At 47.7% G+C, this 23,355-nt stretch overlaps 1 protein-coding gene across 5 annotated transcripts in view; it reads left to right on the top strand.

Annotated features, from left to right (window-relative positions):
• The window catches only part of MACF1 (microtubule actin crosslinking factor 1), a 1,146,281-nt gene that overhangs the window by 324,140 nt on the left and 798,786 nt on the right, over positions 1–23,355 (top strand). For all 5 annotated transcript variants that reach the window (XM_085648361.1, XM_085648360.1, XM_085648359.1 and 2 more), the window contains 5 exons: positions 2,630–2,784; positions 2,878–3,148; positions 3,793–3,921; positions 8,191–8,268; positions 8,611–8,772. In XM_085648361.1, coding sequence (XP_085504487.1) covers positions 2,630–2,784; positions 2,878–3,148; positions 3,793–3,921; positions 8,191–8,268; positions 8,611–8,772 — 795 coding nt within the window. The remainder of the gene's footprint in view (positions 1–2,629; positions 2,785–2,877; positions 3,149–3,792; positions 3,922–8,190; positions 8,269–8,610; positions 8,773–23,355) is intronic.

Raw genomic sequence — 23,355 nt, 5'->3', positions numbered from 1 at the left:
TGATTCAGCTGACTGAGACAACCTTGGTTAACACAATTTTTAAAAAGGCCTGTTCTGCCACTTTGCAAACTTTCACTTTGACCAGATTTTCTAACTAACCTGAAGGGTCATGTGTGTCATTCTAGGCCACGGACTCTTTACCTGGCACTCTGGCTCCTTTGGTCTTAGAGTTTGGGTATTTGCCAGTTACCTCTGGAGCATATGGGCATTCTGCAATAGGCTAGGTATTCAAAAACACGAGCCTGTTATGCTGCAAAATGTAAAAGATTTGCAATTTACTCCTTAGCATTAACGTTCAATCCTTTTCATGTTTCTCCAAAGGATGCTGTTCAAAACTTAGCACTGCAAAAAGAGTGGCTTAGTCTACAGTTGTATTAGAGTGCATTTGGCAACAGTAAGCGCCTACTTGGATAACAGACCACTTTCACCTGGATTTATTATTCCCGGTATTAAAACTTTTATGGAGGGCTTAAAATGAGCAATCCCAGCAAGAACTATTCCTCCACCTGCTTTGAGATTTAAACATCGTCGTCACATGGTTAATATGGGACTACAATTTGAACCCCTGCATATTAGTAGCATTTCGGCACTCACTTGCAAAGCGATCTGTTTCATAGCAGTCATGTCCTTATGCAGGGTCTGTGAGTTGCAGGCATTGAGTGTTAAAGAGCCTTACTTCCCGGTTCAGAGACACCTAGTTGCTCTATGTGCACACCTGCATTTTTACCTAAGGTTTTAAAACCTTTGCATCTTAGTCAAGCAATTGAATTACCTACATTCTTTCCAAATCCTTAAGATGGAGCAAAAAGAGCTTTGTATCATTTTGATGCATGGTGAGCTTTGTTGTACAACACTAACAGAGCAAAAGTATTATGCCAAGTCTGGTGGTTTAGTGGACTAATGTGTCCACTGTAGGGGCCTGTGTTCAATCTCATCGTCACAGGTTCAAATCTCCGCAGGCCCACTCAGCCTTTCATCCTTCGGAGGTCGATAAAATGAGTACCATTGAGTTGGGTAATAATAATCACTTTGAATACCCCGTGGACACAGTGCTCTTCAAAAAGGAGAGAAATGTAACACTATCGGACATTTCCTGGAAAACAACATGAACACTTGTCCATGCATTCAAAAACAATATTGTGTTGACATTCGTGCAAAGAAAAATAAAAAGGAAGAGTGGATCCAACTTTGTTAAAATCCCTATTCCCTACTTGAATTGGTACTTCCCATCATCTACAGCATTAGAGGTAGAGGGTAAACTGCTATTCAGTCCATGCGCAGCATGTTATCCACAAGTGCTGCAAATGGAAAAAATTACCTATAACACTGAGGGCCTAATATAGATCTCAGCAGCCGGGATACACTGTCACAAAGGTGACCGATATCCCCTCCGCAGTATTACAAGTGCCATAGGATATAATGCTCTTGTAATATAGCGGACGGGATATTCGCACGTTTGTGACAGAGTATCTTGTCCGCCAAGCTCTTATTCACGACCTTAGTTTGCAACTTGTAGTGTTGTGGATTCCTATACCTTCTCTCAACCTTCCCTCTGCTTGAAAGTATGCATCGATATCGGTGATTACTTTTGCTTTACTGTGCTACTTTTAGGATACAGCACACCAATATAATAACACCAAAGTTCTGATGCAAGAACAATTTATAATCCGAGATCGAGTTTGTGTCCTGAGGCATTGTGCTTTTCATGCTGTGTGATCATGACTTATTCTGTGCACACTTGGTTTACAAAACAAATAAGTTGCAGTATTCTGAACACAAAATGAGAACAGGAGAGTGAACAGTATGTAATCCAAAGCACCTCAGGCTCCACAGTTAGAGTTACAGATAAGTAACCTTTTTCGTATACCTGTAAGAGGTGATGGTTTTGAAGCAAAACACAAGATTAGCTCAGATGTTGCCACATGAGATTCCCACCCACCCCTTGAATTGTCAGCACTTGTTCTACACAGCAGATAGAGATATCTGTCTCTACAAAGGACAATGACCGTAATTATCTTGACACTTGAGTAAGCATCTAGAACCTTCAAACCAAGGTCCACTCTTTGAGTGTCCCCAATAATGTTCTGCCTGCAGGAGACCGTCTCTAATGTCAAAATCTCTCACAGATTAGTTCTTAACTTGTAAGTGAGGGGTCTCTTGGGGTTGATGAAGGTAGCAGAAATGATCTCCTGTATTCTGTGGCAATCAGATGGGTTGGGTTCCCAGCAAGAAAACACAATCTGTAAGCACTTTGGAGTCCTACTCCCAAGAAGGTAGATATCAAGAATCCCTGTATCTGAGCAGATCGAGCCCTAGAGCTAACTCTTGCTGCAATGACCCTTCCTATTCAGCCAGTACTTGGTGCAGAGACTAGTTTGTGTTCTCCACTCCTTTTAACCTTCCGTATGCCTTCTGTTCAAGGATGCAGCCCCTGTCCTTCCCATTGCCTCCTGTTCTGTTGTACAAACCCTCATATATGCTCCTTAATCCTAGCCCCTCTTTGCCTGCTGATTTAAGCAAACACTAACTTGTGCTCCCCTTCCTAACATTCCTCTCTATGCCCATTGTTCATGCTGGCGGAGCCTTGCTAAGTGTGTTGTGGTTTCTGATCCTCCTCCTTCTCTTGTAGGACGCTGCTCACTTGGAGTCTGGCTTACCAGTGCAGCACGAGTCAGATGTGGTTATGTACCTATATGAATGTGAGGGCTTGTGCCGTATTCTTCAAACAGACCTGCAGATCCTGCGGGATGAGAAGTACTACCAGCTGGAGGAACTGGTATTCCGGTACGTAGTGGGTGCACTGTGCATAGGAATGTAAGTAATTCGTGGTGGAGCGTTTAGGTGACAATTAGTGAATAATATTATTTTCCTTGACAGGATAACACGGTTACAAGATGAGCTAATCACCTTGAAGTTGGAATGCTCCAATCTCTACAGGAAAGGGCACTTTGCCTCCTCAGACCTCTTGCAGACCTGCTCCACCAGCACCACTAGGACAGACCCCAACTCTCAGGCTCCTCATACCGCCTCCATCACAGGCTTCCGACGCCCCATGAGCCGTGCTGAACTCCTGGCCATTTCCTCCTCGGAGGATGAGGGGAGTTTGCGCTTCATCTATGAATTGCTGGCCTGGGTGGAGGAAATGCAGGTGAGTCCCATGGGAGAGGGTGGGCTTGACTTGGAGCGAACATGGCAAAAGGGCAGAGTCTTTGTTCCCTGGACTTCAGAGGCTGCTCTGGAGAATTCTACTCTGAAGGATCCTGAGCTCCGGAACCCTCTTCCTAAAATAAATTACTTTACCATCCTCGGGTCAGTTATTGGGAATGAGGCCCATGTTACACATAAGCGGGTAATGACGATAGCATATTTGGGTGCAGTCTAGCGCTCTCGTTCTCCAAGAAGGCATTGTGAAGCCCCTGGGTGGTGAATTTTTTTCATCTTGGCCTTGGTGAATGGTACCATTCCTGGGACTAAGATATGGGGGCTGGTAAAGTTAACAAACCTGCTTTGGGGTTGATGTGTTGCAGTGACTATGTTATATCAACATCCCCAGAGTTTGGGAAGGCAGGAGGATAAAGGGCAGTGCACATTGATGCCATGAGTCTCTATCTCCTCTTGGCTGGTAGAGCTGGAGATGGCTGATTGGGGAACTCTGCTAGTTGCTCTCTTCATATAGCTTGCGTTTTGGTAAGTGGCAGTATGTGGGTGAGCCATTGATGCTTGGTGTCCAGATGAGGTAATATTGAGTGAGGGTTCCCTGATTTGTTTTGAGCTTCTTCCTCTTCTTTGCAGATGAAATTGGAGAGGGCAGAATGGGGTAGTGACCTTCCCAGCGTGGAATCTCAACTGGAAACTCAAGGAATGATCCACAACAGTGTGGAAGACCTTGCAGCAAGTTTAAAGGAGGCCCGAATGTATGAGGTGAGTTTGGGTGATTTTGAAGTACTGCAGCATCCATTAAATGAGAGGCTGCCGCATGCCTACTGAGAGCACATAGGATCTGTTGGAGGCACTAGAGAGAGCACATGGGACCCTCTGCATCATCTGTTGAATTTGAGGGGAAGTGGGGACTAGAGGCACATAATCATCCTTCGGTTGGGAAAATAGTGCCAACTGCATCTCTAAGAACAGCAGAGAACCACCTGCATCCCCTGGAGAGGACAACGTGGACACATGTAACACGATGAGAAGAATAGGACTGTCTGTATATTTAGTTGTAGCTGGTAAAGTTACCTACGTTGTTTTGAAGGTTTGGCGTCCTACTGTAGTTTCATTTTTAACACCATAATGCACATGGGCACCCACCAACTGTGGCAGCACACAAACGCTCACTCTTTCAAGAAAAGTCAACAATATTACCAGAAACTATTTATATAATTGGACATTATTCACCCCTCTAGAAGGGCAATATCTGAAATACAGTGGAGCAAGGAGATAATGTTTTTAAGATCCTGTATGTAATTGCCTTTTCAGTGCAAACAAATGAAACAAAGAATATTCAGTTTGATTACGGAAACTGGAGTGCCAATATTTATAGCACAATAAGAATTGATAATTTAAGTACAGGCTGTGCGACTGGACGCACACACATTTAATTTTGAGGTGAGCTACAGTTTGTGTACTGCAGGGCTCAGAGGCTGAAGGTAACTGTTCTTGTCAGCATTCAATCCTTTATCAAGTGGAATTGGACCTTATGAATGGGAGGAGTGGGCAGATATAATTCTACATGAACAGTACATTTAAGGAAGTCCATCTTGAAAACGTCATCCTAAAACAGACAATGCCCCTGCTTAAAACATAAGTTGTGTAGTTGAAAGCTCTGTGCAGAGAAATCCTCATACAAGAGGTTTTGAAGAGGTTGCCAATAACAATTTGGATAACAAATGAAAAATGCATTAATAAAACCTCAAAGCAAAACAATGGGACTAAGATTATATTACACTTTAGAAAATAGAAAAATTGTGAGAAAATATTGGGACTTCTTAAACCATAATGCACCTTGGTCATAATAATGGTGGACACTTGAAAAAGATAGTGTCTGGAAAGTTGGCCTCCTTCACCCACACAAGATCTGTCCTAAAGTGACGTCCCCCAGAAGTCCTAAAACCACCATCTCTGTATCACATCAAATAACTGTCTCAATTTTATTACCCATATATAATGTTCAAGATTCGAACCTATTCAGCCCTCAGTGTTCTCCATATCTAACAATCCATCCTTAATAAACTAAGCATTTTCACCATTAAGTTTGGTTTCTATGGAAGTTCAAACTAAACTTGCCCCCAAAGATCAAAATGTCAAACATGCCTTTGGATCCTTGCCCAGCATTCTGCGTGAACCAAGTATTTTGGTCTCTGTCGTCTGAAGTTACCACCCTGATTAACTCTTGACGTTCACAATGCTCTGTCCCCAACCAATTGAATCATACAATACTTTCTCCACTTAAAAAAATAAAGAAAATCTACAGCAGATCTCCTAGTGTTGGGCAGCATCACTCGGTTCTGAATTGAACATGTATTGAAAAAATACTGTGAAAAGTAGTAACAAATCGGTATCAGAGTATATTGAACAGAGACACCCACTCCATGACCTCCAATTAGGTTATCGATCAGCCAGAAGGAGGAAATCTGCTCTGTCCAACATCAACAATATTAGCTCCCACTATTCTTTGAGGGATGGGAAGAAGCCTATAATACCATTGCTAATGATTTTTCTGTGCATACTAAACAACTGTTGTTTGTTAATCCACATTCTATACTCTTTTTTTTTAACTGTAACATGCAACCCATCTCAGCTACTTGATCAATATATGATACATTTTCAGATGTTGTTGACAACCCACAAATCTACTACCACCTGGAGAACAGTTCAGGGAACCAATGACACCACCACATGTTTAGTCCACATTCTGCAACAGGTGTGAGAATGCTTCCTTTGCTTAAATGGAGCCAAAACAATTAGTTATCTCTGGACAACATACTGCCTCTCTGCCATTTCATTGACCTTCGATCACTGGCTTGGACACTCACCACCTCTCTGAAAGCAAATAATCTGGGCATATTCTTTGACTCAAACTTTTCATTCACCCGCAAATCAATTTCACGGTCCAGGGGGCGAGTGTGAAAATCTCTGCTTCACAAATTCCTCCCCCTCATCGTTTCAAATTAATAACATGTCCCATTCTGAGACTGGTTGATTACTGCAATGTGAAGTACACAGACCTGCCAAAGAATTTGATGTACAGACTACAGAATCTACACAGTCTACTTGCCAAAATGCACTCAAACGTTAGTAAATATGAGCATGCCAAACTGGCTATGACAGTGCCTCCATATCTCCCAGTAGTTTTGAGGATTGCTTTTCAATCACTCTGCATAATATACATCCTATTCCTGCTTCAAAAAAAATTCAACATACAAACTCTTTCCTCTCATTACATCTAGAAACATTCAGTCAGCATTTTCATACTTCACTTCTCAATGCACATTTAACATGATAAAGCATGTAGAGTGTTCCTCTGAACTTGTCCCTCGTGACCACCTCTGATTCAGAAAGTTCCTTAGACCCTAACTCTTTAGGAATGCCTTTGCCTAAGATGGTACCAGGATACGTGATTTGATAAATTTTGGGTTCAATGACCATCACCCTGATTTGACATTTAACAACCTCATTACTTTCCTTGTTGTACTCTACATGTTTGAATTTGTGTCCAATGTATTTGGTAATATATGCGCTGTGAAGTTATTGCAAGATGAAAATGATGCTTTACAAAACACCTAAATCAATATTTTTCACTTCTATCTGAAAGCTGTAGGCTCCTGGATTGTTCTGCCTTTCTTGAGGCAGCTGTCTTTACCTAGGATTGATAACTTGTCGTTTGCGTCTTTACTGCCACAATAATTTAAGAAGTCGTGCTGTTGTTGGGTTATAAAAGGGCATTGTTTGAGCCACTGTGTTTTGGACCCAATTGTTTTCTGAAAGTGCCCCCACCATCATCCTTTGAGCTACCTGTCCAAACTCTATGGTTCTGTGCTGTGACACTCTAAGTCAGTTTCCTGTTAAAGGTTTGATTGGTTTGCCAGTTTCGGAATAATGGACACCCAATATGTCTATTTGGAAGCTGATCACCTTGTGGTATAATATGCAGAAGTATAGTGCATGGGCAGTTTCTTGAGCAGATACCCATTCTACAGATTCTCATAAAATAACCGGATGGCAAAGGTGCACTCCTACACCGTGCAAGTGCATCAAAGGTTATCCTAAAGCAATGAGTCTCGTACATCCTGGGGAAAGGATTAAATAACTCCTCCTACTGCCAGGAAAGATGCAGTACGGCCCTCCCTCGGGCTGCAGTGCCGGAGAGCAAAAGAGTTCGCCAAATCGATTCTAGGGGAGGAAGACTGGCTCCTGTAATGTTCTTATCAGTGGTTGGTCATAGAGACCCTCCTGCATCCATCATTTCCTTCAACAGCATACACTGGCTGCTGCATTATCTACCTGATAGAGGCTGCACAGAGCAGAACCTATATCCATGTCCATTTCTAGCCTTCAGTCTTGCCAGGGATGATCCCAAGCTTTTAACATGTTCTTCCTTCACCATAGACAGCCTCCCCTCCAGACATCCGAGTTTACAAGGCTCTCTTTGTCAGGTGTTGAGGGTGGATGTTCCATCTCCATAGCCTCTTGTTTACTGGAGGGTGGGTGATGGTGCCTCCTGTTCCTAATGTCCACTTGTCACACTTCTTTATGATGTAGTGAGAATAACTCCAACCTGAGTTCCGAAGGCTGTGAATTGAGTGGTGTCTTTTCTCCCCAACTCCCGAACCATCTCCCTGTCTGCAGGGGGTCCTAATGGTTAGCTTCTTGCCCGTGAGTCCTGCTGGAGGCTCCTCCTGTACCCGACCAAACCTTCCCTCCACAAATCTGTGCCTGCACTCTGTGATTTCAAACTATCGCTCCTGAGACTGAATGCGTGGCCATCAAGGGGAATCAACATTGCCTATGTTTTCGTACTAGTCTAGTCTTTTTCTTTACATCTGACTCTTCACTGATGTTACGGAACTGCTTTCTTTCCATGGTGGTTCTATCCCTTTGGAGTAGTATTCCCGTACGTCTGATGCAAAACAGTATAATAAGACTCTCAGAATGCACCTTTTGCTCTGTTGTTTGACTTATTTCAATTTGTTTTAGGGGAAAATGTCTGTGAATTTTCGATCCAGCTACTCCGAGACCCTAGGCAAACTAGAGACTCAGTACTGTAAACTGAAGGTAAGAACTTGAAGTGGGTAAGGGAGGCCTGTGTCGTGGGTTAGGGGACCTTGTTCATGAACCTTGCTTTTCCCGATTTGTAATGTTCTAGCTGGGCAAATCTCTGCCATCTGCTAGCCCTTACAGAGCACCAAAAATGACGCTGATGTGGCTCTCATAGGGCATTAGCAGTGCTGGGTGACTACATCTCTGAGTACTGCTGAGTCTTGTTTACAATGCTCTGGACCAATGAAGATATTACATGCACATGCATAACTTTTTGTAGAGTCTGTTTCCCTTTGTAGGGTTCACACCATCCTTGCAGTTTACTGTGGTTTACCTTTTCTGCTTCTCTCTTTTTAGGAAATGTCCAAATTTCGTCTGCTGCACCTACAGAGTTTGCACAACTTTGTTTCACTTGCCACAACAGAGCTAATTTGGCTGAATGAGAAGGAGGAAGAGGAGCTCTCCTTCGACTGGAGCGACAACAATCCGAACATGCAGGCCAAGAGCAACTATCACAGGGTAGGTGTCTCACAGAAGGGCAATCTGCTGCTATGCAAATCTCCACGCTCATCTAAAAATAAAAGGTGCTGCATGTTGGGGGCATCTAACAGCCAAGCCAACTAAAGCCACCTACCGACGCACAGGGGTACTGCTAATAAAAAATCTCCGGATCCAAACTTACACCTGGGGCAATTCTAAGGTAAAGAATCTATAACTAGAATATGTTTCTACCAGATACATCATTACAGAAGGTAAGTAACTAGTTCAACAGCCCTACAGACATGGTTGCAAGCGTATGGTAATTGCAGAACCCTTTAAAGAACTTCTTTCCGCTTTTGTTTAAGTAAGCAGAGCCAGACGGTCTAGTGTTTAAAGGTGAAAAGCTCTTCAGAGGAGACCTTCCCACAATTCCCTTCCCTAAAGTGGCCTGTGTCGAAACCATTCCTTTTTCTTTCACGTTAGAGGTTTTCTTTATCACCTGTGTTTGTTTTCCTTTGATTAAAGCATATTTTGCTGGTTGTCTCTGCTGCTATGTGTGTCTTATTAGTGTTGCCTTTTTTGAGAGACCTCCTATTTGAAAGGCTTTTACATTCTAGACCTTTCTTTCGTCACCAGTTAGCTCCATTTAGAAGATGTAGCTCCTCTTTCCAAGCAGTGAACAAATTGCAATGACAATACAGTGTTGCTGTAGGTACTCAGTGCCTAGGATCGGTCTGTGACCTATAGTAATTGTGCATGTTGTAGACCAGTGTCCTTTAAGACTTTCAGGGCGGGGGAATGAGATGGCAAATGTTGAGTAAAAGGGTGTCTCCCATTCTCAGCCCCACGTTTGCACTCTGTTTGGGGAGTTTTGTAGGTTGCCAGCAAGTGCACACCTGGAATGTACATGCTCCCTCTGATCAGGGTGGAGCTGCTGCCTGATGTTCAGAAGGGGCTCTCTGTATGCCTGCTATCTTGTCATCAATACAGTGCTTGACGTTGGACATTTTGTTGGAGAAACATACAGAACCAGATCTCATGCAACAGTTTCAGAGACTCAACCAGCCTGAATATGTTCGAATAGTTTAGTGACTCAATGCAAAGAACCACTAACTGGTTGTCATTACTGGTTACATCTGCTCTGGTACATTAATTTCTTTTAGGCTTTTAATCATCATCTAAATGGAATTCGATGTCTCGGTGCTACAATCTTGGGCCAGCCAACAACAATTTCCTTACTTGTGTGATGTTAAACTTTACACTCCTGGCCTAAGAAGGAATGTGTATAAGTGAATTGCCCAGGACACTTCCAAATTTGACTGGCTGTAATGTGATGTTGCTTTCTGTAATATCTGAACAGGTGCGTCAGTGGTGATCTATGGATCCCTGGCCAGCTAAGCTCACCCAGTAAACCAGATCTGCACTGGATTATTCCTGGGAGTGTTGCACCTTCATGATCTTTGATCTACTTGGGCTGGTTCTTGAAGTCCTCCGATGCAGACATTTTGGCCTTCCTCAAGGCATTTACAAACTAAAGGAAAGACCATCCTCCCACTGGTTGTTAAATATTCAAGTGGAAAATAGTTTGTATTTAGTAATTAAGTATCCTAGAAAGGGGTTCTACCTCTTTTCCTGTCTTAGAAGCGTCCCATTTTAATCATTCTTCTTTTAGACTGTATACTGTGAGACTGTAAACATCTAGAACAGTCTCTCAAAAATCTAAAAAATCTAAAAAATATCCCCAGCATGAGAACTCCATCTTCTTCTTACAAATCAAATCATTTCCTTTTGTGTAAACACTGTAGTACACTTCCATTTGAGGTGCTGAACAAATAAATGTAATTTAACAAATTAAAAAGGGAAGACTATTTATACTTAATGCTTATTTTGTAAGCAAGCTTTTCTTATGACACATTCTGCTTGTAGAATCTGATAGAGACTACTAGTCGCAGATTCCTTCACGTAGAATTATCCCCAGGAGTGAGACTGGATCCGGCAACTTTTTGGCACAGCATCCCTGCGCACCAGGGGCGGGGCGACACCACGCGACTCCGCCCAGGCGTCGTCCGTGTACGTGGCGTCAGCGAGGTCACATAAGACCCACCCCGGAGCGCCCACGTCAGTTTTTTCCTTCTCTGCGTGCATCGTGGATCCGTTTCTTGCTGCGGGCCTGTGTAAGGCCCTCTTTCTTCCATTCTTTTTTCGTAGAAACGGTGTGCGAATACCTTTGCGCTTTAAATCTTGCACGTTTTGCGGGCGTCTTATGTCGGCGAGGGACCCTCACCTCATTTGCATGTGGTGTTTGGGGGAGGATCACGGCTCCTCAGATTGGGCGGCGTGCCAGAAGTTGAAGCCGAAGTTGCGACGGGAGCCCCGCATGAAACTTCTTTCGGCGCGTCTCTCCAGGTCGACGTTCTCTCCTCGGTCTGCTTCGGCGGACGGCTTCAGGTCTGGCCGTGGTCGTCGTCCTCTCCTTTCTCCGATGTCACGTGAGCATTGCTCCCTGGTGGGTAAGTGTCGCAGTACGTCCCCGGAGGCTGGTTTCCAGCCTACCGGGGGCGTGGACTCTCCGCGGGTGATGCGGCCTCGCGTGTCTTCCTATTCACGGTTTCCTGGTGTTGGGGCTTCGAGAGTCCAGATGGAGACTTACGCAGCGGCTTTGAAGGCCTCGCTGGCGTCTCCTCTTCCTTCCGCTCCTGGGGCGTCGACGGATCCCTTGCCTTGTGCAGGGCCCTCCGCGGCGCCGCCGGTGGCTTCGGCCCCGGCGCTAACTGGGTCAGATCCAGGCTTGGAGGATGTGGTGCTGTTGGGGTGCGACTCCTCTGGTACACCACCTTCAGGCCACGGCGTCTCTGCCTCGCCACAAACACCAGCGGGGGTCCCTGTGGTGTCGCGGGAGGTCGCCGGGTCTTGGGTTGCATCCCCGAGCCACTCTCGGTCCCTTGACAGAGTGGTCCTGTCTAAGGCCGAGGTGACGCCGCTACGGTGCCAGCAGCAGCTGGACCGTGCGGAGCCACAGGGGTCGGTGGACTCTTCTCGTCCCGCTCCGGGTCGAGGGCGGACCCCTCGTCCCTCTCTGGGCCCCTCTCGTGCCTCCTCGCAGGCGGCTGCCTCGTTGGAGGGCGAGTCGGAGGTTGCATCGTCCCTGGTGCCGCCACAGGTGTTCCGGACGACCTTCGCCTCCTTCTAAGCCCCGGCCGGCGGAGGGATTCGGGCCCCTCCCCGGGCCCATCCCATTCCCCCATGCAGGTGGTTGCCTTGGTGGGGGTCGGGCCGGCGCCGCTGCAGGGCCAGTGCGGTGCCGGGCCAGTGCGGCTCCAGCTCTACTCCGGTCCCCGCTCCAGTCTCCGGTGCGGGGTGACTTGGAGGTCCCTTGCCCGGCAACGCCGGATGGCGCCGGTGGCCAGCCTCAAGCAGCGTACTCTATGGCTCCGCGCAGGGGTCGTACCGCGGATTCGCCTTCGGACGCTCCTTCTTCTCCGGAGGCAGGCTGCATATTGGTATCGTCCTCCCCGGAGACTGGTCGCCGTGTGGTGTCCTTTTCACCGGCGTCGAAGGGTGGCTCCCCGCCTGTGAGAAGTTGGCCTGATGTATGATGTCACTAGTTCTAGTGTACACCTTATATCAGTCCAAATACCCTTATGGTGATTGGTTGTAAAGTCAACCTTATAGACCAGCTATCCTAGTGGTAGCATGGACAAGAGCAGTCTTAGGCTAAACTTTGAATGGCATGTGAAGCCAGCTGTGATACCATATATAATCCCTTGAATACCAAATGAAAGGACACCACAACAGATATATATATAAAATAAAGTGTATTTATTCTAGTCAAACCCTCAGCACTCTTTATGAGATTAGAGGTAAGCACAACACAGTCTTATTTATGCATACATTAAGTCACACAGGTAAGTAATACAGTTAGGCCCTAGGGGCCACGCAAACCATATACTAAGTAAGTGGTAGAAGGACCACTGTCACGGAAATAGAATAGGCCTAGGCCTAGGGAATCGCTGGGGCTACACTATACTACCAAAGGTTAGGAAGTGGGAGGCCCACGGGATTCAGGTGCAGAGTGGAAACACTCACGCGTAATGCGTAAAAGTCAATAGCAATAGTACAGTTTAGAAATCGATAGATTTAGGACACTTCCAGAGTAGCTAGGAAGTCGAGACTGGAAAACTAGACACTAGGATAGTCACTATCCTGATGAGCACCGGAGTACCCAAGTTACCTAGCCCACAGGCTGCGGGTGCATAGGGGTGAAGTTGCGTCGGTTTTCGTCGTCGACTCCTATGGATGCCTGAAGAAAGATGCTGACAGGCAGTCAGTGAAGAGTGTCCGGTGGATCCCAAGGCTGGGATCAAGAAGAGAGGAGACCTGCAAGCAGAAGGGACAGAGTCAAGGTCACCAGCCAGTGACCACGTGGAACCAGGAAGGAACCAGGTGATGTCGTGAAGATTGCAGGTGAAGGTGAAGCTTGTCGCTGCAGCCAGGAGGACCAGGAAGCGTCGAGGACGACCAGGGCCAGGAGGCGAGCTGTCCCACGAAGGCTCTTGCTGTCGGCGGCGTCGAAGTTGGACTAGGACTCACCAAGCCTTGGCAAGCGGAACCCACGCAGAACGGAGGACTTGCTTCTGGTGCAGACCAGGAAGGTCTGGGGTGCTTCTCTTTTTCAAAGGAGCAGGAGCCAGTCTGGAGGAGCCAAACCAGCGACGAAGATTTCAGGGTGCGTCGTCACAAAGGCCACTAGCCAGCGGGCAAGCAACCGGACAGACGCGGCAAGCAGGAAAATGCTGAAGGGCCCCACGCAGAACTCGTGGAGTGTGGGTGGCTGATCTTCGGTGCAGATGGTGCTTGGGGGTGGGGCTTCTCAATCCCCGGTGCACAACTTCGAGGGTGCCTCAGAAGCTGCGCTTGAAGATACTAGCCACTTTTCCCAGGTAGCCGGTCCCACGTCGCTCGTCGCCTCCACGGATCTCAGCTCTGCTGTGGATGTGGATCAGGGTCGGAGAAGTCTGGAAGTCAAGGCTCTGGTCGGGCTCTGCAGTCGGTTCCTCGTAGAACTTGGGCAAAGCAAAGGGTAGTCTCTTGATGGTGCCTGTTTGCACAGGGTAGCCACTCCTTGGCCACAAGGGAGATTTTTCAGTCTTCTTCTTTCGTCGAATGTCGAAGGTCCAGAGTTTCTGTTCAAGTTTGCAGGTTCAGGATAATCTAAAGTCTTGAGGCCCAACTCCCACTCTTATACTAATCTGGGGGGCTGGAATACCTGCTAGGTCACGCCTTATGGGTGGGACCTGGGAGGGGGTGGTTACACCCACTTCCCTTTGTCCAGTTTCGCGCCAGAGCTGGGGCTGGAGTGCCCCAGCGCCGGTTTGAACTGGACTATGCAAGGAACACCTTGTGTGCCCCAGGTATGTCTCATTCCTTTCAGCCCACCCTGCCCCAATACACTAAAGGCTGTCTGGGGAGGTGCTAGCACCTCCCCAAGCAGGAAACCTATTGTCCAGGCCTCCCTGGCTGGGATCACTCCCAGCTGCAGGAGGTCAGACTTGTGTCGTGGCAGCAGCATCCATTTTGTGATGCTGAGGCTTTGGTCAGAGGCCAACAGTGAAGTATGATTTTAACATGTCTTTCCCTCTAGAAGGGGGGAATAATATCCTCATGTCCAGAAATGGTATGGGGGTATTATTCCACAGTGTTAGACACCTTACACAACATGTTTCGATAAAGCCAAACCATAGTTACCATAACCGTCTAAGATTATAAGGCACTTTAAGAGTATATGGTAGGCTATATCGTAGAACAGCTATAAGGACATGGTTCCGAAAGCTGCAGACAGGCTCAGCTCATGCTAGAGCACCATCTCACATGTTACCAAGCACTCTGCCTCCAGGATTGTTAAGGCCTGCCATAGGAGTGACTGATAGGTACACATGTGTCTATATGTAGGTTAGGTATAGGAATACTACACCTAAGCAAGGGATGATTACACGACCTTGCCCCAGCTGAGTGATCAGCCAGTTGTGTCAAAATGGAAGACCAGGCCAGGGGTGGCATAATACATGCTGCAGCCCCTGGTAGGCCTAGGGTACACCTATGCCCTGGGTACCTAGGGTACACTGTACAGGGGCCAATAAGGTGATCCTATCCAAATGGGGTATGCACCTAAAGTACATAGTATTATTTAGAGAGAGAACAGCAGGGCTGTGGGTCTGATTAGCAGGCCCACAGCCACATCTAAGTCGAAAACCAGTAAAGCAAAAGCAAAAAAGTGGGGGTGAACATAGAAAGCAGACCCTACTCTCCTACACAACCCCCCCCCAAACTTAGGGACATTAAACTAACCTTGACCAGTTGAGTCTTCATGTTCTAAGTGGAAATATCTGGAGAGTCCATCTGCATTGGCATGGTCAGTCCCAGGTCTATGTTCCACTGTGAAGTCCATCCCCTGTAGGGAAATGGACCACCTAAGAAGTTTTGGATTTTCACCCTTCATCTGATTTAGCCACAAGAGGGGCTTATGGTCTGTCTGAATCTTGAAGTGAGTGCCAAACAAGTATGGCCTCAGCTTCTTCACGGTCCAAACCACAGCAAAGGCCTCCCTCTCAATAGCTGACCAACGTTTCTCTCTAGGGGTCAGCCTTCTACTTATAAAAGCAATGGGCTGGTCTTGACCATCTACATTCAGTTGTGAAAGAACAGCTCCCACACCTAACTCAGAAGCATCTGTCTGGACAATGAACTCTTTGGAGTAGTCTGGACTTTTCAGAATAGGTGCACTGCACATGGCCTGCTTCAGGTCATCAAATGCTTTTTGACAGCTTACTGTCCACTGAACTTTCTTTGGCATCTTCTTGGAGGTCAAGTCATTAAGTGGTGTCACAATGGACCCATAGTTCTTAACAAACTTTCTGTAGTACCCAGTCAGGCCCAAGAAAGCTCTGACCTGAGTCTGGGTAGTTGGAGGAGTCCAGTCCTTTATGGTCTGGATCTTGCTCTCCAGTGGTTGAACCTGACCCCCACCAACTAGGTGGCCCAGGTATACAACCTTGCTCTGCCCTATCTGGCACTTAGTGGCCTTGATAGTGAGGCCTGCCTTTTGCAGGGCCTCTAAAACATTCCTCAGGTGGACCAGGTGATCCTCCCAGGTGGAGCTAAAGACAGCAATATCATCAAGATAAGCTGCACAATCATCATCCAACCCAGTAAGGACTTGATTCACCAACCTTTGGAAAGTGGCAGGTGCATTCTTCAAACCAAAGGGCATTACCACAAATTGATAATGTCCTCCTGGGGTCGAGAAAGCAGTTTTGGCCTTTGCATTCTCAGCTAGTCTGATTTGCCAGTAGCCTGCTGTCAGGTCAAATGTGCTCAAAAACTTAGCAGCTGCCAGTCTGTCAATGAGCTCATCTGCCCTAGGTATTGGGTGGGCATCTGTCCTAGTGACAGCATTGAGACCTCTGTAATCCACGCAAAACCTCATCTCTCTCTTACCATCTTGGGTGTGAGGCTTTGGCACAAGGACTACAGGACTAGCCCAAGGGCTCTCTGAAGGTTCAATGACTCCCAGCTCCAACATCTTTTGTACCTCAACTTTTATGCAGTCCCTGACATGGTCAGGTTGCCTGTAGATTTTACTCTTCACAGGCAGACTGTCACCAGTGTCCACCTCATGGGTGCACCAGTTTGTCTGACTTGGGGTCAGAGAGAACATATGTCTGTAGGACTGCAGAACTTGCCTGCAGTCCTGTTGCTGATGGGCAGTGAGGCTGTCAGAAAAGACCACACCATCAACTGAGCCATCATCAGGGTTCTGAGTCAACAGGTCTGGGAGAGGGTCACTCTCTTCCTCCTGCCCCTCATCTGTAGCCATGAGTAGCCCCATGTCTGCCCTGTCAACATATGCCTTCAATCTGTTGACATGAAGCACCCTGTGGGGGCTTCTGGGAGTCCCAAGGTCCACCAAGTAGGTGACTTCTCCCTTTTTCTCAACAATAGTGTGGGGTCCAGACCATTTGTCTTGGTGTGCTGCTGGGGCCACTGGCTCTAACACCCACACTTTCTGTCCTGGCTGGTAAACAGTCAGTACAGCCTTTTGGTCATGCCAAGCTTTTTGGAGTTCTTGGCTTGCCTCAAGGTTTTTAGAAGCCTTCTACATATACTCTGCCATCCTGGAGCGGAGACCAAGTACATACTCCACTATATCAAGTGTGGGTTGTCTGAGAGGTCTCTCCCATCCTTCCCTTACTAAACATAGGGGTCCTCTTACAGGATGCCCAAACAAAAGCTCAAAAGGGCTGTAGCCAACCCCCTTTTGTGGGACCTCTCTGTAAGCAAACAGAAGGCAGGGTAAAAGGATGTCCCATCTTCGCCTAAGCTTGTCTGGTAATCCTTTTATCATTCCCTTTAGGGTCTTGTTGAATCTCTCAACAAGCCCATTGCACTGTGGGTGATAGGGTGTGGTGAACTTGTAGTTCACACCACACTCCTTCCACATTGCAGTCAAGTATCCTGACATGAAGTTGGCACCTCTGTCAGAAATGACCTCCTTTGGAAAGCCCACTCTGGAGAATACTCCAAGCAGGGCCCTTGCCACAACAGGAGCTGTTGTGGTCCTCAGGGGAATTGCTTCTGGGTACCTGGTGGCATGGTCCACTATCACCAGTATGAATCTGTGCCCAGATGCTGTTTGTGGGTCCATTGGTCCTACAATATCTATGCCCACTCTTTCAAAGGGGACCCCCACCACAGGTAGTGGTATGAGGGAGGCCTTTGTGGTGCCACCTGATTTGCCACTGGCTTGGCAGGTGACACAGGAGCGACAAAACTCCTTAGTATCTTCTGACATATGGGGCCAGTGAAAGTGAGGGACAAGCCTGTCCCAAGTCTTGTTCTGGCCTAAATGCCCTGCAAGGGGAATATCATGGGCCAAGGTAAGAAGGAAGCCTCTGAACTTCAGTGGTATGACCAACCTCCTGGATGCACCAGGCTTGGGGTCTCTAGCCTCTGAATACAGTAGCCCTTCATCCCAATACACTCTATGGGTACCTTGAGCATTCCCTGCAGCCTCAGCAGCAGCCAGCTGTCTGAGGGGTTCAAGAGAGGGGCAGTCTAATTGAGCCTGCCTCAGATCTGCCCTTGAAGGTCCCCCTGTCCCAAGAAACTCAACCTGATCAGGTTCCAGTTCGTCTAGGACAGTTCCTTCAGGGCTCTCAGAATCATCCTCCTGGGAGGGCTGATCCACCACCTGAGGCAGGGGGGAAGGCACAGCCTTAACCCTACTGCTCTTTCTCTTGGGTTGTGACTGGTCCATAGTTTCCGGATCCAGCACTTGTTCAGTGGTGCACTTTTTGGCCTGTGACCTGGTCACAGCAAGGACATGTGCATCTATCCCCAGCATTTCTGCATGGGTCCTATACTCCACTTCAGACTAAACTGAAGTTTCAAGATCATTGCCCAGTAAAGACTCTACAGGAAGGTCTGAACTAACAACAACTTTCTTGAGGCCAGTTACCCCTCCCCAGGAGAAGTTAACAATAGCCACACTATGGGAGGTAGTGGCATTGCTAGCGTTGGTCACTAGGTAATTCTCACCTAGCATGATCTGTCCAGGGTCCACAAAAGCAGGTGTCACCATTGTGACACTAGCCCCAGTGTCCCTGTAGGCCTGAGACATTCTTTGGTTGATAAAAGGAGTCTGTCTGTACTTGCCCAGGTTACTGGGGCCTACAGTAGAGGACAAAGCCAAGTCCCCATCACAGATCAGAACAGCCTGAGTAGGTATTCTGACTAGGCCAGAATCCTCCTCAGTTCCCAGGGTTAACCCTACTACACCCTTTTGCTGGGAACCACCACTTACAGCTGAACTAGGGGGTACAGTTGCCTTAGGGGCAATGGTGGCTGGGGGCTTATCCTTTTTGGTGCACTCACTAAACCAATGTGAGTTGGACTTACAATAGTTGCACCATGGTTTCTTTTGGCCTTCTTTCTTTTTATCCTTTTTGGGACCACCCTCCCCCTGAGCCTTTTGGGGGCCTGGTGAAGACTTCTGGTCTTTTTGTTTCTGATCATTACCCTTCTGGTCTGCCTTTTTCTGATCACCGCCCTGGTTCTGGTTTTTCTTCTTAACTCTAGTCCTGACCCATCTATCTGCCTTCTTTCCCAATTCTTGGGGAGAAGTCAGATCAGAATCAATCAGGTGTTGATGCAATAGCTGGTTTTGACAGTTGTTAAGTATTTGTTCTCTCATGATCAAATTATACAATCCTGTATAGTCCTTAACCTTACTTCCCATTAGCCAGCCTTCCAGAGCCTTAGTGGCACAATCTACAAAGTCAGTCCAGTCCTGAGTCTGTGTCTTCTGGGTATCCCTGAACAACAACCTGTATTGTTCAGTGGTTAGGCCAAACCCATCAATCAGAGCACTCTTCAGGACAGTGTAATTATCTGCATCCTCATCACTAACTGTGAGGAGCTTGTCTCTACCTTTCTCGGAGAAGGAGAGCCACAAGATAGCTGCCCACTGACTTTGGGGTACCTGCTGTACTTTGCAAGCTCTCTCCAAAGCAGTTATCCATTTGTGGATGTCATCCCCACACTTGTAGGGAGGGACAATCTTGCTCAGGTTTCTATTATCATAGTGCCTGTCTCTATCCTTAGGGATATTGCTGCCACCAGTGGGTTCTGACCCACTTAACTTTTGCTCTCTAGCCAGAGCAAGCTTCTCCTTGGCAAGGGCAAGTTCTTCCCTCTGAATCCTCCGATTAGCTTCCCTCATTCTGGCTTCATGTTCCTTTCTCTCAGGGGAAGTCATTCCCCTGTGAGAGGAAACACTAGAGATGCTAGAGACATGGGAGTGGATGGATTCCCTTGAAGGGGATCTGTCCTTCCTGCTTCTCTGTGTAAGCCCACTTGGGGGTCTGTATGGGGGGACCCCATGCAAACTCCCATGTAAGCTTAGGTTAGCCTGGCTAAGTCTTCCTACTTGGCCCTGGCTGTCTACCTCTTCATCTGAAGTCCCATCTGACTCATCTGTGGTGGGTAGACCCTCCTTTGTACCTAGGGTACCTGCCTGTGAGGCTTTAAGAGCATCATACTCCTCTAGGAGTTGTCTTAACTGAAGGAGGGTAGGGGTTGCACCCTGTTTTATTCCTCTGGAGGTACACAATTGTCTCATCTCCTGGAATGTTAGAGTATCATATCTAGAGGGGGTCTTCTGCAGACCTGACCCTCCTGAGAGAGCATCTACTTGATCTCCTCCCAGAGACATGATCTAGTGAGGGTGTGGTGTGTGCACCTACCTACACTAGTTGTTTCTATTAAACCTCTCTGGTAGTTGTAGTCAGGGTGTGTTACTCCCTTCAACCTACAACTACTAAGTCCAGTAGAACTTAAGTATTATAATCTATGTTATATGTACCTAGACAATATCTGTGTGATCTTTCAATTTAGTATCTTAAGATTACAATGGTATTACAACAGCAAGCTCAGATCCCACCGCTGCCACCAATGTGAGAAGTTGGCCTGATGTATGATGTCACTAGTTCTAGTGTACACCTTATATCAGTCCAAATACCCTTATGGTGATTGGTTGTAAAGTCAACCTTATAGACCAGCTATCCTAGTGGTAGCATGGACAAGAGCAGTCTTAGGCTAAACTTTGAATGGCATGTGAAGCCAGCTGTGATACCATATATAATCCCTTGAATACCAAATGAAAGGACACCACAACAGATATATATATAAAATAAAGTGTATTTATTCTAGTCAAACCCTCAGCACTCTTTATGAGATTAGAGGTAAGCACAACACAGTCTTATTTATGCATACATTAAGTCACACAGGTAAGTAATACAGTTAGGCCCTAGGGGCCACGCAAACCATATACTAAGTAAGTGGTATAAGGACCACTGTCACGGAAATAGAATAGGCCTAGGCCTAGGGAATCGCTGGGGCTACACTATACTACCAAAGGTTAGGAAGTGGGAGGCCCACGGGATTCAGGTGCAGAGTGGAAACACTCACGCGTAATGCGTAAAAGTCAATAGCAATAGTACAGTTTAGAAATCGATAGATTTAGGACACTTCCAGAGTAGCTAGGAAGTCGAGACTGGAAAACTAGACACTAGGATAGTCACTATCCTGATGAGCACCGGAGTACCCAAGTTACCTAGCCCACAGGCTGCGGGTGCATAGGGGTGAAGTTGCGTCGGTTTTCGTCGTCGACTCCTATGGATGCCTGAAGAAAGATGCTGACAGGCAGTCAGTGAAGAGTGTCCGGTGGATCCCAAGGCTGGGATCAAGAAGAGAGGAGACCTGCAAGCAGAAGGGACAGAGTCAAGGTCACCAGCCAGTGACCACGTGGAACCAGGAAGGAACCAGGTGATGTCGTGAAGATTGCAGGTGAAGGTGAAGCTTGTCGCTGCAGCCAGGAGGACCAGGAAGCGTCGAGGACGACCAGGGCCAGGAGGCGAGCTGTCCCACGAAGGCTCTTGCTGTCTGCGGCGTCGAAGTTGGACTAGGACTCACCAAGCCTTGGCAAGCGGAACCCACGCAGAACGGAGGACTTGCTTCTGGTGCAGACCAGGAAGGTCTGGGGTGCTTCTCTTTTTCAAAGGAGCAGGAGCCAGTCTGGAGGAGCCAAACCAGCGACGAAGATTTCAGGGTGCGTCGTCACAAAGGCCACTAGCCAGCGGGCAAGCAACCGGACAGACGCGGCAAGCAGGAAAATGCTGAAGGGCCCCACGCAGAACTCGTGGAGTGTGAGGGGCTGATCTTCGGTGCAGATGGTGCTTGGGGGTGGGGCTTCTCAATCCCCGGTGCACAACTTCGAGGGTGCCTCAGAAGCTGCGCTTGAAGATACTAGCCACTTTTCCCAGGTAGCCGGTCCCACGTCGCTCGTCGCCTCCACGGATCTCAGCTCTGCTGTGGATGTGGATCAGGGTCGGAGAAGTCTGGAAGTCAAGGCTCTGGTCGGGCTCTGCAGTCGGTTCCTCGTAGAACTTGGGCAAAGCAGAGGGTAGTCTCTTGATGGTGCCTGTTTGCACAGGGTAGCCACTCCTTGGCCACAAGGGAGATTCTTCAGTCTTCTTCTTTCATCGAATGTCGAAGGTCCAGAGTTTCTGTTCAAGTTTGCAGGTTCAGGATAATCTAAAGTCTTGAGGCCCAACTCCCACTCTTATACTAATCTGGGGGGCTGGGATACCTGCTAGGTCACGCCTTATGGGTGGGACCTGGGAGGGGGTGGTTACACCCACTTCCCTTTGTCCAGTTTCGCGCCAGAGCTGGGGCTGGAGTGCCCCAGCGCCGGTTTGAACTGGACTATGCAAGGAACACCTTGTGTGCCCCAGGCATGTCTCATTCCTTTCAGCCCACCCTGCCCCAATACACTAAACGCTGTCTGGGGAGGTGCTAGCACCTCCCCAAGCAGGAAACCTATTGTCCAGGCCTCCCTGGCTGGGATCACTCCCAGCTGCAGGAGGTCAGACTTGTGTCGTGGCAGCAGCATCCATTTTGTGATGCTGAGGCTTTGGTCAGAGGCCAACAGTGAAGTATGATTTTAACATGTCTTTCCCTCTAGAAGGGGGGAATAATATCCTCATGTCCAGAAATGGTATGGGGGTATTATTCCACAGTGTTAGACACCTTACACGACATGTTTCGATAAAGCCAAACCATAGTTACCATAACCGTCTAAGATTATAAGGCACTTTAAGAGTATATGGTTGGCTATATCGTAGAACAGCTATAAGGACATGGTTCCGAAAGCTGCAGACAGGCTCAGCTCATGCTAGAGCACCATCTCACATGTTACCAAGCACTCTGCCTCCAGGATTGTTAAGGCCTGCCATAGGAGTGACTGATAGGTACACATGTGTCTATATGTAGGTTAGGTATAGGAATACTACACCTAAGCAAGGGGTGATTACACGACCTTGCCCCAGCTGAGTGATCAGCCAGTTGTGTCAAAATGGAAGACCAGGCCAGGGGTGGCATAATACATGCTGCAGCCCCTGGTAGGCCTAGGGTACACCTATGCCCTGGGTACCTAGGGTACACTGTACAGGGGCCAATAAGGTGATCCTATCCAAATGGGTTATGCCCCTAAAGTACATAGTATTAATTTAGAGAGAGAACAGCAGGGCTGTGGGTCTGATTAGCAGGCCCACAGCCACATCTAAGTCGAAAACCAGTAAAGCAAAAGCAAAAAAGTGGGGGTGAACATAGAAAGCAGACCCTACTCTCCTACATCGCCCTTCCTGGGACAGGGGTGTTCGTCGGAAGAGCGGCAGGTCCCTCATTCCTCAGCTCCTCCTGACTTTCAGGTCTGGCCCTTGCCCGCCCCGCTTGGCCTCGGGACAGTCGCCTTAGTTTGCAGCAGTCGCCCACAGAGGAGCTGCTTTCACCACCGTGGGGCCCTACGGATGCGGGTGCGTCCTTCGCTCACGCGGTGTCTGTGGGCATTTTACGCATGGGTGACCCGGTGGCTCACTTTCCGGCGGACCATCTGTTGGAGGTTCTCCACCAGGGCTCTGGTGGGAGGAAAATCTGGCTTCCCTTTAAAGGTTCGCTCCTTTCTGCCTTGACGGGTGCATGGAGGCGTCCTTCCTCCGGGGACCCGGT

This window comes from Triturus cristatus, chromosome 3_2 (assembly GCF_964204655.1).
Source record: "Triturus cristatus chromosome 3_2, aTriCri1.1, whole genome shotgun sequence".
NCBI lineage: Eukaryota > Metazoa > Chordata > Amphibia > Caudata > Salamandridae > Triturus > Triturus cristatus.
The sequence above is the reverse complement of the archived record's forward strand: the minus strand, read 5'-3'. Positions and strand labels throughout refer to the sequence as shown.